Raw genomic sequence first — 12,841 nt, forward strand, 5'->3', positions numbered from 1 at the left:
ATACAGGAAAGAAGGAATCACTCCCTACAGTAAAGGAGGAGAAGCCTCGTACCCCTAAGGCTGGAAAGTCTGCTGCCACCACTGCGAATAGGAAACGTAGGGTAGTGGTGGTCGGAGACTCTCTGCTGAGGGGGACAGAGGCGCCCATCTGTCGCCCTGACATTTCATCTCGGGAGGTATGCTGCCTGCCGGGGGCCCGTATCCGAGACGTTACGGAGGCACTGTCGAGGATTATCCAGCCCTCTGACTACTACCCCATGCTACTCATCCATGTGGGCACAAATGATACTGCGCGGTGTGACACTGAGCGGATCAAGAGTGACCACAGGGCTCTGGGAGTACGGGTGAAGGAGTTTGGAGCGCAGTATTTGGTCCTGCCATGCGGGCAGGGGACTGGACTCGATGACCTCTCGAGGTCCCTTCCAGTCCTATAATCTATGCATCTATGAATCTATGAATCCCTTATATGAGGATCTATTAATAGGGATTGTCTATACCCTAGTAAAGAGAAGAGTGCACTCACCTGCTCCAAAGCAGAGAGTGTGAAGATTCAAACTGCATCTCTTACAAGTGAGTACACTAATCACCAGGCTATGGGTTATTCTGAGACTCTTTACATGCATGCCAGGCAGCCACCAGCTGCACCCCATATTCCAAATTCTCAACCTGCTCACTCCCGACCTTTGTGTGAATTAAGTGTGCTCTGAGGATTACTACTGGATTTGACCTTGCAGGCAAGGGAATAACTAGTTTGAGAATCCCTTCAGGGTTTAGGCATAAGCAATGGCTCATTAGCTGTGTGGTGGCACCAAGGGTGGCTGGCTTTGCACATGTCCACCAGTGAAAACTTAGGTGCATATAGAGATGTAGGTTCCTACAGGATTAGGTGGCAGTGTAACCCACACATCTCCTGGGTATGGTGTTCTGTCTCATCAAGTGGCACCGAGACCACTTAGAGAGATAAAATGAATCTGCTCTACAGCCTAAGCCAGGGGTCGGCAACGTTCGGCAAGCGGCTCGCCAGGGTAAGCACCCTGGCGGGCCGGGCCAGTTTTATTTACCTGCTGACGTGGCAGGTTCGGCCGATCGCGGCCCCCACTGGCCGCAGTTTGCCGTCCCGGGCCAATGGGGGCAGCGAGAAGCCGTGGCCAGCACATCGCTCGCTCACGCCGCTTCCCACCGCCCCCATTGGCCCGGGACGGCAAACCGCGGCCAGTGGGGGCCGCGATCGGCCGAACCTGCCGCATCAGCAGGTAAATAAAATTGGCCTGGCCCGCCAGGGTGCTTACCCTGGCGAGCCGCGTGCCGAACATTGCCGACTCCTGGCCTAAGCTAAGAGTCCGTTGGTTTTTAGCTCATGCTGTACAGGCTCATGCACTAAGCTTCAGAGATCCCCAGTTCAACCTCAGGTGGTGACGACCAGGGTCTGTCGGTGTTACAAGTGTGGGCTCATCCGGGATTTCAACTGGGAAGTCTCTGAAGCTCGGGATGTGCTTCCTCAGCTAGGGGAAGTATGTAACCCAAACACCTCCTGGGTGTGGTGTTCTGTCCCATTTAGTGGCACTGAGACCACTTAGAGAGAGAGAGTTAATGAGTCTGCTCTACAGCCTTACCTACTAGCCAGTTGGCTTTTAGCTCATGCTGTAGAGGGCCATGCACTAAGTTCCAGAGGTCCCTGGGGTGATTCTGCCCACCTATGACCTGGGTCTGCCAGAGTTACAGCAGCAGGACAGTGGTTTTGTGAATGTCACTGGTGCCAAATACTGGACATAGAGGCAGCTAGATACCTAAAGTCACTGGGACTTAGGATCCTCGGTGCCTAAGTCACTTTTGAAAATGAGACTTAGGCTTTTAAATCAGGTAGGTGCTACAATGCTGAGTGGATCAATGCTTAAATACCTTTAAAACTCTGGGACTCAGTAGTTAAATCACAATTGAAAATGGGATTTAGTACCTAGGTCACTTAAGCACTTCTGAAAATTTTACCCAGTATCTGACGTGACCTATTATCACTCTTGAACTTATTAAAAATGCCAAGAAGAAGTGTCCACCTAGTAATCTATCTTAATGGAAAATCCAAACCTGAGATTTAAAATATATATGTGCAAGTAAGAAAAAACAAAAATTATAAGAATAGGTCATACAAGATGGAAATCTAAAATTAAATATTTAATTAGAACTTTGATTTTGCTTTCAAGATAGGTGTCATTGCACAGGCTATATTACAATCTTTTATATTATTTATTTGTTTTTGTCAAAAAAAGAATACTGTGTATTTTAACAGGCCACTTTAATATTAATACATGTGTAATAGGATCAGAACTGAAAATTAGCTAGAGATGGTACATTTTACATTATTGGGAAAATTACATTTTTTTTCTTTTGTATTGTAAAAACATTTATTTTAACAATTTACCTACATTAATCAAAAAAGTACAGCATATTTAATAATTTTACAAATTCTTCATAAAAAATATATCTCTGTACAAAAAGTTCTTTTGCACCTACTTCATGTCACAGCAGCATGTAGTGAAATGGCAGAATGGAATACTGGGAATGAAAATTAGATTGACTTGATCATAATGCCGGCATTCTTCCCCAACCTCCCCCCAATTACCCCCTCCCATAACAGCTTTTTTTTGTTTACAAAATATTTTACACAAGAAAAAAAATTATTGCAGCTAGCCTGGAGAAAGGCAAGATGTGTGATACAAGCAGCAGTTTTAAACAGCTTTGAAGCACATAACCTGTTTTGTTTTTGTTTTTAAATTATAGCATGTATTCTTTGCCCATTGTATGGGTCTGGTCAACCTTGGGGAAGAGTCTTTTGCAGTTACCTCAGAAAGCAGATTTCCTCACTGCCATTATTTGACCGCTCCACAACTTTGTAAGAGATTCAGTTTGATGAAGCACCATGTAAAATTGCGCATACACACAACCCTCCATCACATAACTGCAGGAGTCAGAGATCTAACCCAATCAGTGCAATGAACATATAATAGAAAAGGAGGGACCACAGAGGGTTACACACTGAACTGAGAACAAAATGAGATCGTTTTTTATCTGGGCCCAACCCTGAAGTTCCTGTACAGAACACAGTCCCAATTACTGTCAAAGGGTGTTTTGACTGCATTAGGCCAGCATGCTGAAGCTCATAATGTCCCATAACAATGGTCCGATCCAGAATCTGTTTACTCAGGCAAGCAGTCCTTACATACCCCTTTAGAGCTAATCACCTGAGAAAGGATTAGTAGGAACAGGACTCTATAAAATGAAATGTAAAATAATTCATTCTGATACCTCTGTTTTCTTTTATGAATCCCTCCTCCTTTTCCCGTGATCCTCAATGTACAAAGATCACTGGCCAGCAGGACAGAAAGTTAGGATTAGACAGAGTCAAAACAGGCTATTTAGTTAGCATTTTAATCTCTTTTGAATTACTCAAGTTTGGGATTTTTCCTGTCATTGCCACCACAAAACACCTCCCAAGACAGTAGTACAAAATTTTCAAAAGCTGACAAAAATCTTAGGTTTCTGAATCCACAGATGGGATCTCAGTTTAGCTGCTAATGACCTGACCCATTATGTTGCGGGAGGCTCTTTCTCAACAAAGTAAATTCCTGTGCAATGCGGCAGAAATGGGAGGAAATGGAGACAGATTTTGATCTGATCATTTTTGGTCTTTTTCAGAAAATGTGCAGATCTCTGGGATGTGACACACAAATATAAATTCATACGCAAAACTACCACCAACAAAAATGAAGAGGGAACGGTCTGAAAAGGATTATTTATTAAATGATCTTGGTATTTTCTTACTCATGTGAAGAAAATAACTGCTGGAGGCCCTAGGATACTTTATAGTATTGCTGGTATTTGCCATCTAAAAGATGTAGCATTCTTTAAATTGATCAAGGATTACTTTTGAAATTTCTTCTGTGCTACAGCATTAGCTGAGAAATCATCAGTTGGGTTAACACTTCTTTTTGGTGTTATGTTGAATAGCCAGACTCTCCCCACATTGAATTCAGAAACATTTTTTATAATCATGAATGATAAATTTGGATTTCAGAATTTAAAAATAGATTTTTTTTTAGAACTGAAGTACAAAACAACTCAAAGTTTTTGAGCTCAATATGTCTGATGAAATATCATTTGTTTTTAATTATTCCCTGCAATTTGACAATTTTCAAGGAATATTTCAATCAATCTAATCATTAATATATTTGTTTCCTAAAAAAATTACCAATAGTCCTAAACAAACATTAGCTGCATTATTCTCAACAATTCATACTTACAAATCTCAAAATTTCTCTGTCAAACTGTATGAGTACAAAAGCAATAATCAGTGTGTTTAAAAAAAAATAAAAAAAAAAATAAAGAAACAGCAAAGACAGCTGAATATTTCTCTTTTGTTCTGCGTAGAAAATTAATGATAGCTTGTTATAGACAATTTGCATTGGGTTTACATATGCTACTGTAATGTGTTTTAGTTCAGTGTAACATCAGAAAATGATGTCATATCATAAGAAAAAATGGAAAAAATGCAAAAGGGAAGACTGTATTGTGAGCGCAAGCTCACGGGCTTTATGAGCTATCTAAAATAAATTACTATTCACATTTGTACATGGCAAGCAGCAATAGCTGCTAACCCCCCTGCTGTTAAATTGTATATACTGACAATAATGACTGATTTTGGAAGAAAATATTATTGGAAATGAAGATTTACTAGAAATTGGGTCTTTCTGGCTGGAAGTCTCCAGTGATTTGTACTGATGTCTACAGAGAAATTTAGAAAATGAAAAAGAACAAAATTAAATTCTCTTCCATAGCACAAGTGTTTTAATCTTTTTTAAAGTATGGGGGTCATACTCTACCACACAAAGTCAACTTACTATGGAATGTTTTGCTTGACCAAGAGTGAGTGAATATTTATATACAATGGATTGTGTATATAAACCCTGTATGTTTTTTTACCAGTATCTTACTCAGTCATTCATAACACACTAGTGCAAAAAATTGTGCATTAACATTTTGCAATACAACAGGTGACTGGGAAATTTGCAAACCGCCCTATGTATGAACATCTGAGATGTACCGTAGGTTGCTTTAATTGTAACAAGATTTCAATGGTAAAGCATTTGTAGGTGTGTGCAACCTTGACGAAGGTTGTCTTTTCCTTCAAGAAAGCTTTTTTCTTCAGAATGTTCCTATTCTTGGGGATAATCTGTGGTGCTATCATTTGTCACAGTACCCAAAGGATTTATCCAAGTGCCCAGAAGATTGCATTGAAAGGCATCCAGCCACATACAAATATGAAAGTCTGAGGCATTAAATATAACAAATAGGCATGACTTGACAGTCTTCCTTAGAGTGTGCCTTAATCTGAAGCCGATGCAGCCAGGCATTTTAATCCACTTTTAAGACGAAAAAATATTCTTTTTCTGATCCCCAGAAGACTGTCACATTTTACCAGAAAATTTAGCTGCATGTATGCCAACAGAAGATGTTAAAGATTACAGCAGCAAAGCCAAGAGAAGAAGGAAAACTGGTATATGGCACCAAAGGAATTACTGCTTGTCCATAAGAGGTATGGCTATGAATCAGTCATATTGGGCACTGAAGGCTATACCACTGTACAAACTGTGTTTAGAGTCGTGTCAAACCTCACAGCCTTTGCCTCTGTGGGCTTTAAGTTTGTGTCATACATGGGATTTTCAAATGAAGCCTGTCCATTACTGTTTTCATGACCAGCATATCCATTGTACTGTACTTTTGGTCTTGTTCTGAAAAAAGAGAAAGAAAAAATAAACATAATCAATAAAAATTAAAAAATAAAAATTCATAACTACTGCAAGTTTTTGTAATTATTGCAGGTGATCCATACTAGTTTTGCAACAATTCCTAATGGTGATAGAGGAAGCTCACCTCACAAAATATTAGCAACTATGGGAACTATGTATAAGAAGTATTGAAGTATGATGAGAAGAAAAATTTCTAGGAGTGAGCTGACACTAAAAAGAACAGAAACAATGTAGGCCAAACATACGTATACATTTTCTCTAGCAAAATCTGTCTGTAGCATGATAACTTCATAGTCTGTTTTCAATGCCAATAATGACAGCCAAAACAGAAGAGAGAGATGGAATAGGGAAGGGATGAAAAATCATCAGTACTAGTACTTAATATATTCTATTGACATCTTCATTTTAAGACTCGTACAGCCCTACAACTGCCATAAGCAGAATGGGGGAGAAAAAACTTCTTATTCCTCTGCAGAATTTAAGCACTTAGTTCAACTTTAGTAAAATAAACTTTTTGTACAATTATTCTAAAGTTACTGTGATATTTTTTACAGGATTTTAGTATGAGAATCACAGGAGCACATTTAATTAGCCAATTTCCCTGGATCTCTGTGAAGCAGGAGGTTTTCAGTTTTTTTCCCTACCACCATCTTAGTCTGGGCACCAGAACTGGGAAGGAAAGTGGATAATCCATATATTCCATAGGAAAATTAATGAGTAGAGCAGAGGATTGAGAAAGAGAGTATGGAAAGATGGAGGAGATTTTTGTTAAATTGATTGAAAAATACTAGATAAACATTTTCAGGCTGGGCTCCTAAAGTTAGGCATCCAACTCCATATTTAGACATGTAAATAAGAGGCCTACTGTTCAATAAAGCCTTGGTACTAACATGTCCCACAGGCAACAAGGCCACTTATTTAGCTGCTTTACTATGGATTTATGTGCCCAACTTTGGACAACCAAGTTGGCCAATATTCACAGAATTTGATATGACAGCAGTTATCATAAAGATGAATTGTCCTTTGAGACCCAGTTCTCTTTTGTGGATACCATTTACTTACACATCATAATGTAAAAAAATTATAAATCTTTAAAGATGTTACACTTTTATTCAAGAAAGTATTAAACCAACACTAAAACCAAATTAATTAATTAATTAATTTTAACTTTGCATCCCTCAGCACTTATGAGGTATCTAAAAATAGGTATCTAAAAATATCTTTAAAAAGTTTTGTAGGTAGCTCCCAAACCTCTTTCACTTCAGTTGCAATGCTGTCTGAATTGGGGAAGAAAAATCAATCAGGAATTGTACAATGTAGAGGTTTGGTTTTTAATAAATCTAAGCTTATTAAGAAAAATATCTAAGAATGAAACTGTTGGCAAAGGCAGAGTGGAACCATAAACTTTTTGTAAATGATTTAATTGTAGATAGTAATTAAGAGATCATCTATCCAGATTATTTTTTGTTTTAAAGTTCTCAACTCTTGCACATTGATAACCTGAACATAATTCTGCAATTTGTAAAGTACTATTTTCTTTCCATTTAGAGACAGAAACTTGGTGTTTCTCCTCCCTTGGTGTTCACACCTCAACTGCTAGCAGAGCACCTCACCCTCTCTCGTTATCTCCATACTGATTTATACCTGCCTCTGGAAATTTCCATTACTTGCGTCTGATGAAGTGGGCATTCACCCATGAAAGCTTATGCTCCAATACTTCTGTTAGTCTTAAAGGTGCCACAGGACCCTCTGTTGCTTTTCACAGATTCAGACTAACACGGCTACCCCTCTGATTGCACTGGCTATCTCTCCAACCCCTCAAGCAGCCTAGCGTCCTTAAAGCTACCCTCCTCCTGGGCTGTAAGTTTAAAGCGACCTTCATTTCTCTCCCCCAGCTGAGAGCTCAGTGCTGTGCCACTAAGAAGCCTTTCTAATACTGAGATGTCAATGGATATTCTTTTGTTTTCCTATGGACCTGTGTGTCAATAATCAATTTCGTAGATTCTGAAACTGACACTGAAAATCTGTCTAAAACTCTTGGTTTATTGGAATAGCATATGTAGAAAATACAGAAAAGGAAAAATGGACAGTCAGATATCAAGTTAACAAGTAACATTTTCACTCATTTATTTGTATTTGATACGAACAGACAGGGCTGCATAAACAATATAAATACAGCTATTCTCCTGAAGACCATGTTTAAACACTCTCATTAAATTTTTTGACTAAGTAGAAAGGAAAAATCTCAATTCTTTAGCCTCCAGTGTTCATATAACACATAACAAAACTCCTTAAACTAGTCTCCAATAAGACCTTTTTGCTGTAAGTCTAGTACAGTTCTGCTGAATTTAGTTTAATGCTCAGATCCCCCTACCTAACAATCGATTCATAGTCTGGCAGCTCTTGCCTTTCACTTTCCAGCTTCCAAGATGATCTCCTGTGGGTTCCTTGACACTGTACAACAGATTTTCACGTTGTGGAACTGGACATGACTGGGAATGAAGACTCTGAGGGCAGCACAATTTCTCCCAGAAGTAGATTCTTGACTGGAGATCTAAGTGTTCTCCTTAAACAGTCTTTTCAGTCAAATACACGGTTAAACTCCAGGATCTATAACATTTTCACTGGAGTCCACAACTCCAAACCCCTTAGCAATTTCTTGCCATACCATCTAATTCTGAGTTAGGGGGACAACTGTGTTATGAAACTATGGCATAGGTCAGTGATGGACTTCACTGTGCATTCTTGCGATTATGAAATATCATGATGAAATGAAGATGAAGAAAAAACGTATGGTAAATACCATTTTGAAGATTGTTGGTTTGCAAACCAACTGTTTACAATGCTTTACTAGAAGAAAGTAATTCTGGTGAAGGCCAGAATGGTATTGGCTGCTGGTCACAAAAAGATGTTCTGTTCCAGAAAGGTCTAATCCAATACTACCCAATTTGTAGTAGCAAAATTATGTTAGATGCAAATATGTGGGTTTTTTAACCAAATTTCTGACAAAATAGATGGATTTATGTTCACATTATCTACTCAACATGCATAATTTTCATATTAGCAGAAGCTATGCCAATTCTAGAAGTAATTTTCCTAAGCTTACTCAGCAGGTACTATAAGTAGTCTCATTATGGGCTGTTCCCTCAGGGGATTTATGGATTTCCTAGCTTTTATAATTAATACTCATAAGCACTTTGAAAGAAGCATCATATATTCTATTTAATAAAGTCCTAAAATGAATGAATAAATTATCTGACATGAGATTTCAATCTGATTCAGTCTAACCAACCAAGAAGGTTTACAGCTCTTTGCTCCTTAACACAATGATTCATTTCTCTAAGAGTTCAACATTAAGAACTGCTCTGTATTGAACCCCTATGTGGAAGATTGCAGACATATTTGTCATTTCAGAGTAGAGGAGATTATTAAAAAGTTTTACCATGATGTTCCGCAGTTAACAGAACATTTGCCCATTCAAATTAATATAAAAACCTAGTTAGGTTATTGAAAATATGACATTCACAGTACCTGTGTTTGTAGAGGTAAAATGCAAACCCTGATAATATTAGAGCAAAGAATGGTACCAGGATGGCAGCTGCAACAGAACTGCTGTTTGTGCCATAATAGTGATTTGAATGATCTGCATCTGTGCTTAAAGGACCTGAAAATAAAGGAAAGAGAAGAGGTAAAATCTCTAATTTTCCACCATACGATATGTGAAAATTCATTTATTTTCTCCTGTAATAAAGAATGAAGTGTATTATGCTGAGGTGTGTGGGGTAGAGGTGGGACTTGCATTTAAATTTGAAATAGATTTCAAAATATGTTACATTAAAGCATTTCTCATTAATAACTATCGATAGTGATTTGAAAGCAACCTTTATCAAGTCAAGTAATTTTTGAAAGATTTAAAAATATTCATCATATGATATTATTTTACAAGATACTGCAATAATACACTTACTAACTTTGTAAATACAAAAGATTATTATTTATATTGCAGAAGTGATGTAAGGTCACCATCAGGATTATCTTGGTGGTTATATATATAGAAACACACCAAAGACTTTACAATCTAATTTGAAAAAAATCATAATCAGTGAATATGGCAAACCCTAAAATGGAAGGAGGAAGGGAGAATACAGGCAATGGTAAGTTAGATATATGTACTACTCGATGGTTCACATGAAAAAAATGGAAAGGACAATTATATAACATATAATTATGACAGAATCATCATAATTTTAGAGTCATTTTTACAGTGAAAAAGAAAAGTGATCATAATTGAGGCTGAAAAAGCACTTTCAGCTGCAAGCAATTTTTTGAACACCAACTCCAGCCCCCTAAACTTTATGAACAAACAAACCTTTTCTTCCTGAAGTTCTGTATTTGCAGTAGGGATGTAGAGGGAAAGAGGGGAATCAGACAAGCTGCTTTGGTACGATGATATTTTTATGAAACGTACTTTTCTTAGTGTTCTAACACTTTTTGTACTATCTATTTTATTTATTACTACTATGTGTAATTTAGGGCTCAATTCAACTCCCAGTGAAGTCATGGAAAACCTCCCAGAAATCTATGGATCAGCTGGACTGGTGACATGGCTGGAATTATACATTTTTCAATATCTGAATTCTCCATCAAGTTCTGGCAGTTTATAAACTTCTCCAAAGATATGGTGAAGAGAAGACTATTTTCAAGATAATAAACTATTTACCATGGTTTGTGTTAATCTGAGGTATCTTTATTGAAGTCAAACTTCAACATAGTGCTGCTATATGCAAGTAAAAATTATTGGTCTTCAGTGCACCAGTATTTGCTCTATTTTGATTGCTGGGAGGAACATTTGTGTATTTACATGGATATATTATTAACATTTTGTACATGTATGCTGAGCCTTTAAAATGAAGTGTGTGTATGTGTATGTGTGTAATTATGACAATTATACAGCTATATAATGAGCTGTAAATTATCCTTTGGATCCACTTTGGTCTTTGGTGCTCATCGTCATCAATATCTCTGAGAACATGTTAGCTAACTTGTTGATCTTATGATTCAATACATTGTCATCATTGTAAGTTAAAGCTAGAGTCTTATTTTTAGGGCTTTTGTTGATTTAAACTAGATTAAAATTATGTGATCATTAGCACATTTTTTACTGCTAGTCTAAAACAGAGAAATCTCTCCTGGAGTTGGGCATTGCCACTACATACGGTAAATGTTCCAAGGAAGTCTTAATTACCTATCAAGACTATGTAGACATTGTAAAGCTCCTGTTGCACTCTCAGTAGAGCAAGTTTGCAAATTTTAGCCTAAGTTTTCAACTTACAATTGGTGTTTTTCAGCTTCATGATAATGCTCACAGCATCATTTTACTAAAAAATCTGACAAAGTAATGAGTGACACTAGTAAAACAGGAGCAAATTGTAAGAGACTATAAACCAGTTTAAATTCTTTTTTAATTCCAATTTGACAATTAGCATGAAAAAGTTAATGGTTACAAATGAAATGTCATAGACAGATCTTCTAGCAGTGCAAAGGAGTGGTTTAACTGCTAATGAAGAACCTAGAGGAATCCTGGTTTGGTGCTGCCAAGGAAGTCTCCTACCTCTCCTTACTGCCAGCACTAATGTGAAAAAGGAGGGGTGGAGGAAAGGGTGTGTGTACACCAGCAGTCCCCAGCTGCCAGAAAGACCTTTTAGAACTATGAGCAGTGAAAGTAAAATAAAGCAGCCTGGGGCTGTTTTATGTTTAAATGTTAACTATGGACGATCTATTACCTACTCTCAAATCAGTAATACAAACTGGTTTATGTGCTCTTGCAGTGGACTCCCACACTATCAATGTCACAAATGCCATCTCATGTTTTAGATGGCTCAGAAATACCATTTGTAATTACGAAAGCTTAATTTTCACCCACATGTCATTTTAATCATGAGGAGAGATGCTGCCTATGTTTCAGACTGGGCTTTGGAAAAATGTATACTGTCTTCTTTCCAGGAAAGAGGCTTTTCTATAATTCCCAATTTTATCAATTTTTATTCATGTAAGTCACTCAACATTATTTCAACATAGTCTATTCTATTTATCATGAATGACTTTAGAGTTGGTTGTGATTAAAACTACCCTGATGTGAAGTGTGTACTTCTTCCGACAGAGTTATCATCATGACAAATGAGAAAACCCATTGTGCTTCTCAATCTTCTGCAAATACTGATGATTGCTAGCAAGACTTAAAACAGAAAATATCTACATGGCAATACAAAAAAAGAAAAAGAATCCATAGATAGGTTAAAAGATAATTCAAGTCTCTTTTCACTATTAAAGAAGCATACCTTACCATTCAGAAACTACCTTATTTCATAGACTAATTAATATACTCCAGTAATATGGGCAAGCTGTAAGATTATTACTATTTTATTAAACATTATATAGATGTTAACATCAATATTCAATTCATTTGGAAATATTATTTGGCTGATATGAAAGGGAGGTTACGTACAGTAAATGGAGTTATCCAAATATATTGCCTCTATAGAACCATACTTTAAAATTTGCAGCCTTGTCTCTCAATCTTAGAACCATTTTAAAACAATTTTACTCTTGGGGTGTAAACTTATTCAATATTCCCATGGATTCATGGATACCAGCCACGAGATACACTTCTAACAGTTGTCCTCAGTTCCTCTCCTCCTAATCTGAACAAGATACACTATCCTAAAGAAGGCTCACTGTGGCTGTGTGAGGCAATATTTTCAGGAAACTAGTAATTGGGAAGTTTTTCTCATGAAATTGCCATGATAGAAGGTTTTAAAGAAGCAATTCCAATGAGTAATGATTCAGGGTAATCTTCTTGGAACAAAAATACCCTATGGTTCCAGAGATGAGATAACAGTATTAAGTAAATGTGATAACTGGACTCTATGTGACATCGTTTTCCCCTCTCCTTGCCCCTCCATGAGATGGGAACAAGCTTGCAAGAGCCTGGGAAAGAAACTTCCTGAGCTGCTACTGAAACCTGGTCTGGAGTGTAAGCT

The 12,841-nt window shown here is 37.5% G+C and overlaps 1 protein-coding gene across 5 annotated transcripts in view; it reads right to left on the reverse strand.

Moving 5' to 3' along the window:
- Positions 1-2,371: 2,371 nt before the first annotated feature.
- The window catches only part of CSMD1 (CUB and Sushi multiple domains 1), a 1,932,406-nt gene continuing 1,921,936 nt past the window's right edge, over positions 2,372-12,841 (reverse strand). For all 5 annotated transcript variants that reach the window (XM_008163737.4, XM_005289701.5, XM_065587776.1 and 2 more), the window contains 2 exons: positions 9,333-9,465; positions 2,372-5,783 (listed from right to left, as the gene is read on the reverse strand). In XM_008163737.4, the coding sequence (XP_008161959.2) occupies positions 5,624-5,783; positions 9,333-9,465 (293 nt within the window). In that variant the 3' untranslated portion in view covers positions 2,372-5,623. The remainder of the gene's footprint in view (positions 5,784-9,332; positions 9,466-12,841) is intronic.

Source organism: Chrysemys picta, chromosome 3 (assembly GCF_011386835.1).
Source record: "Chrysemys picta bellii isolate R12L10 chromosome 3, ASM1138683v2, whole genome shotgun sequence".
Lineage (NCBI taxonomy): Eukaryota > Metazoa > Chordata > Testudines > Emydidae > Chrysemys > Chrysemys picta.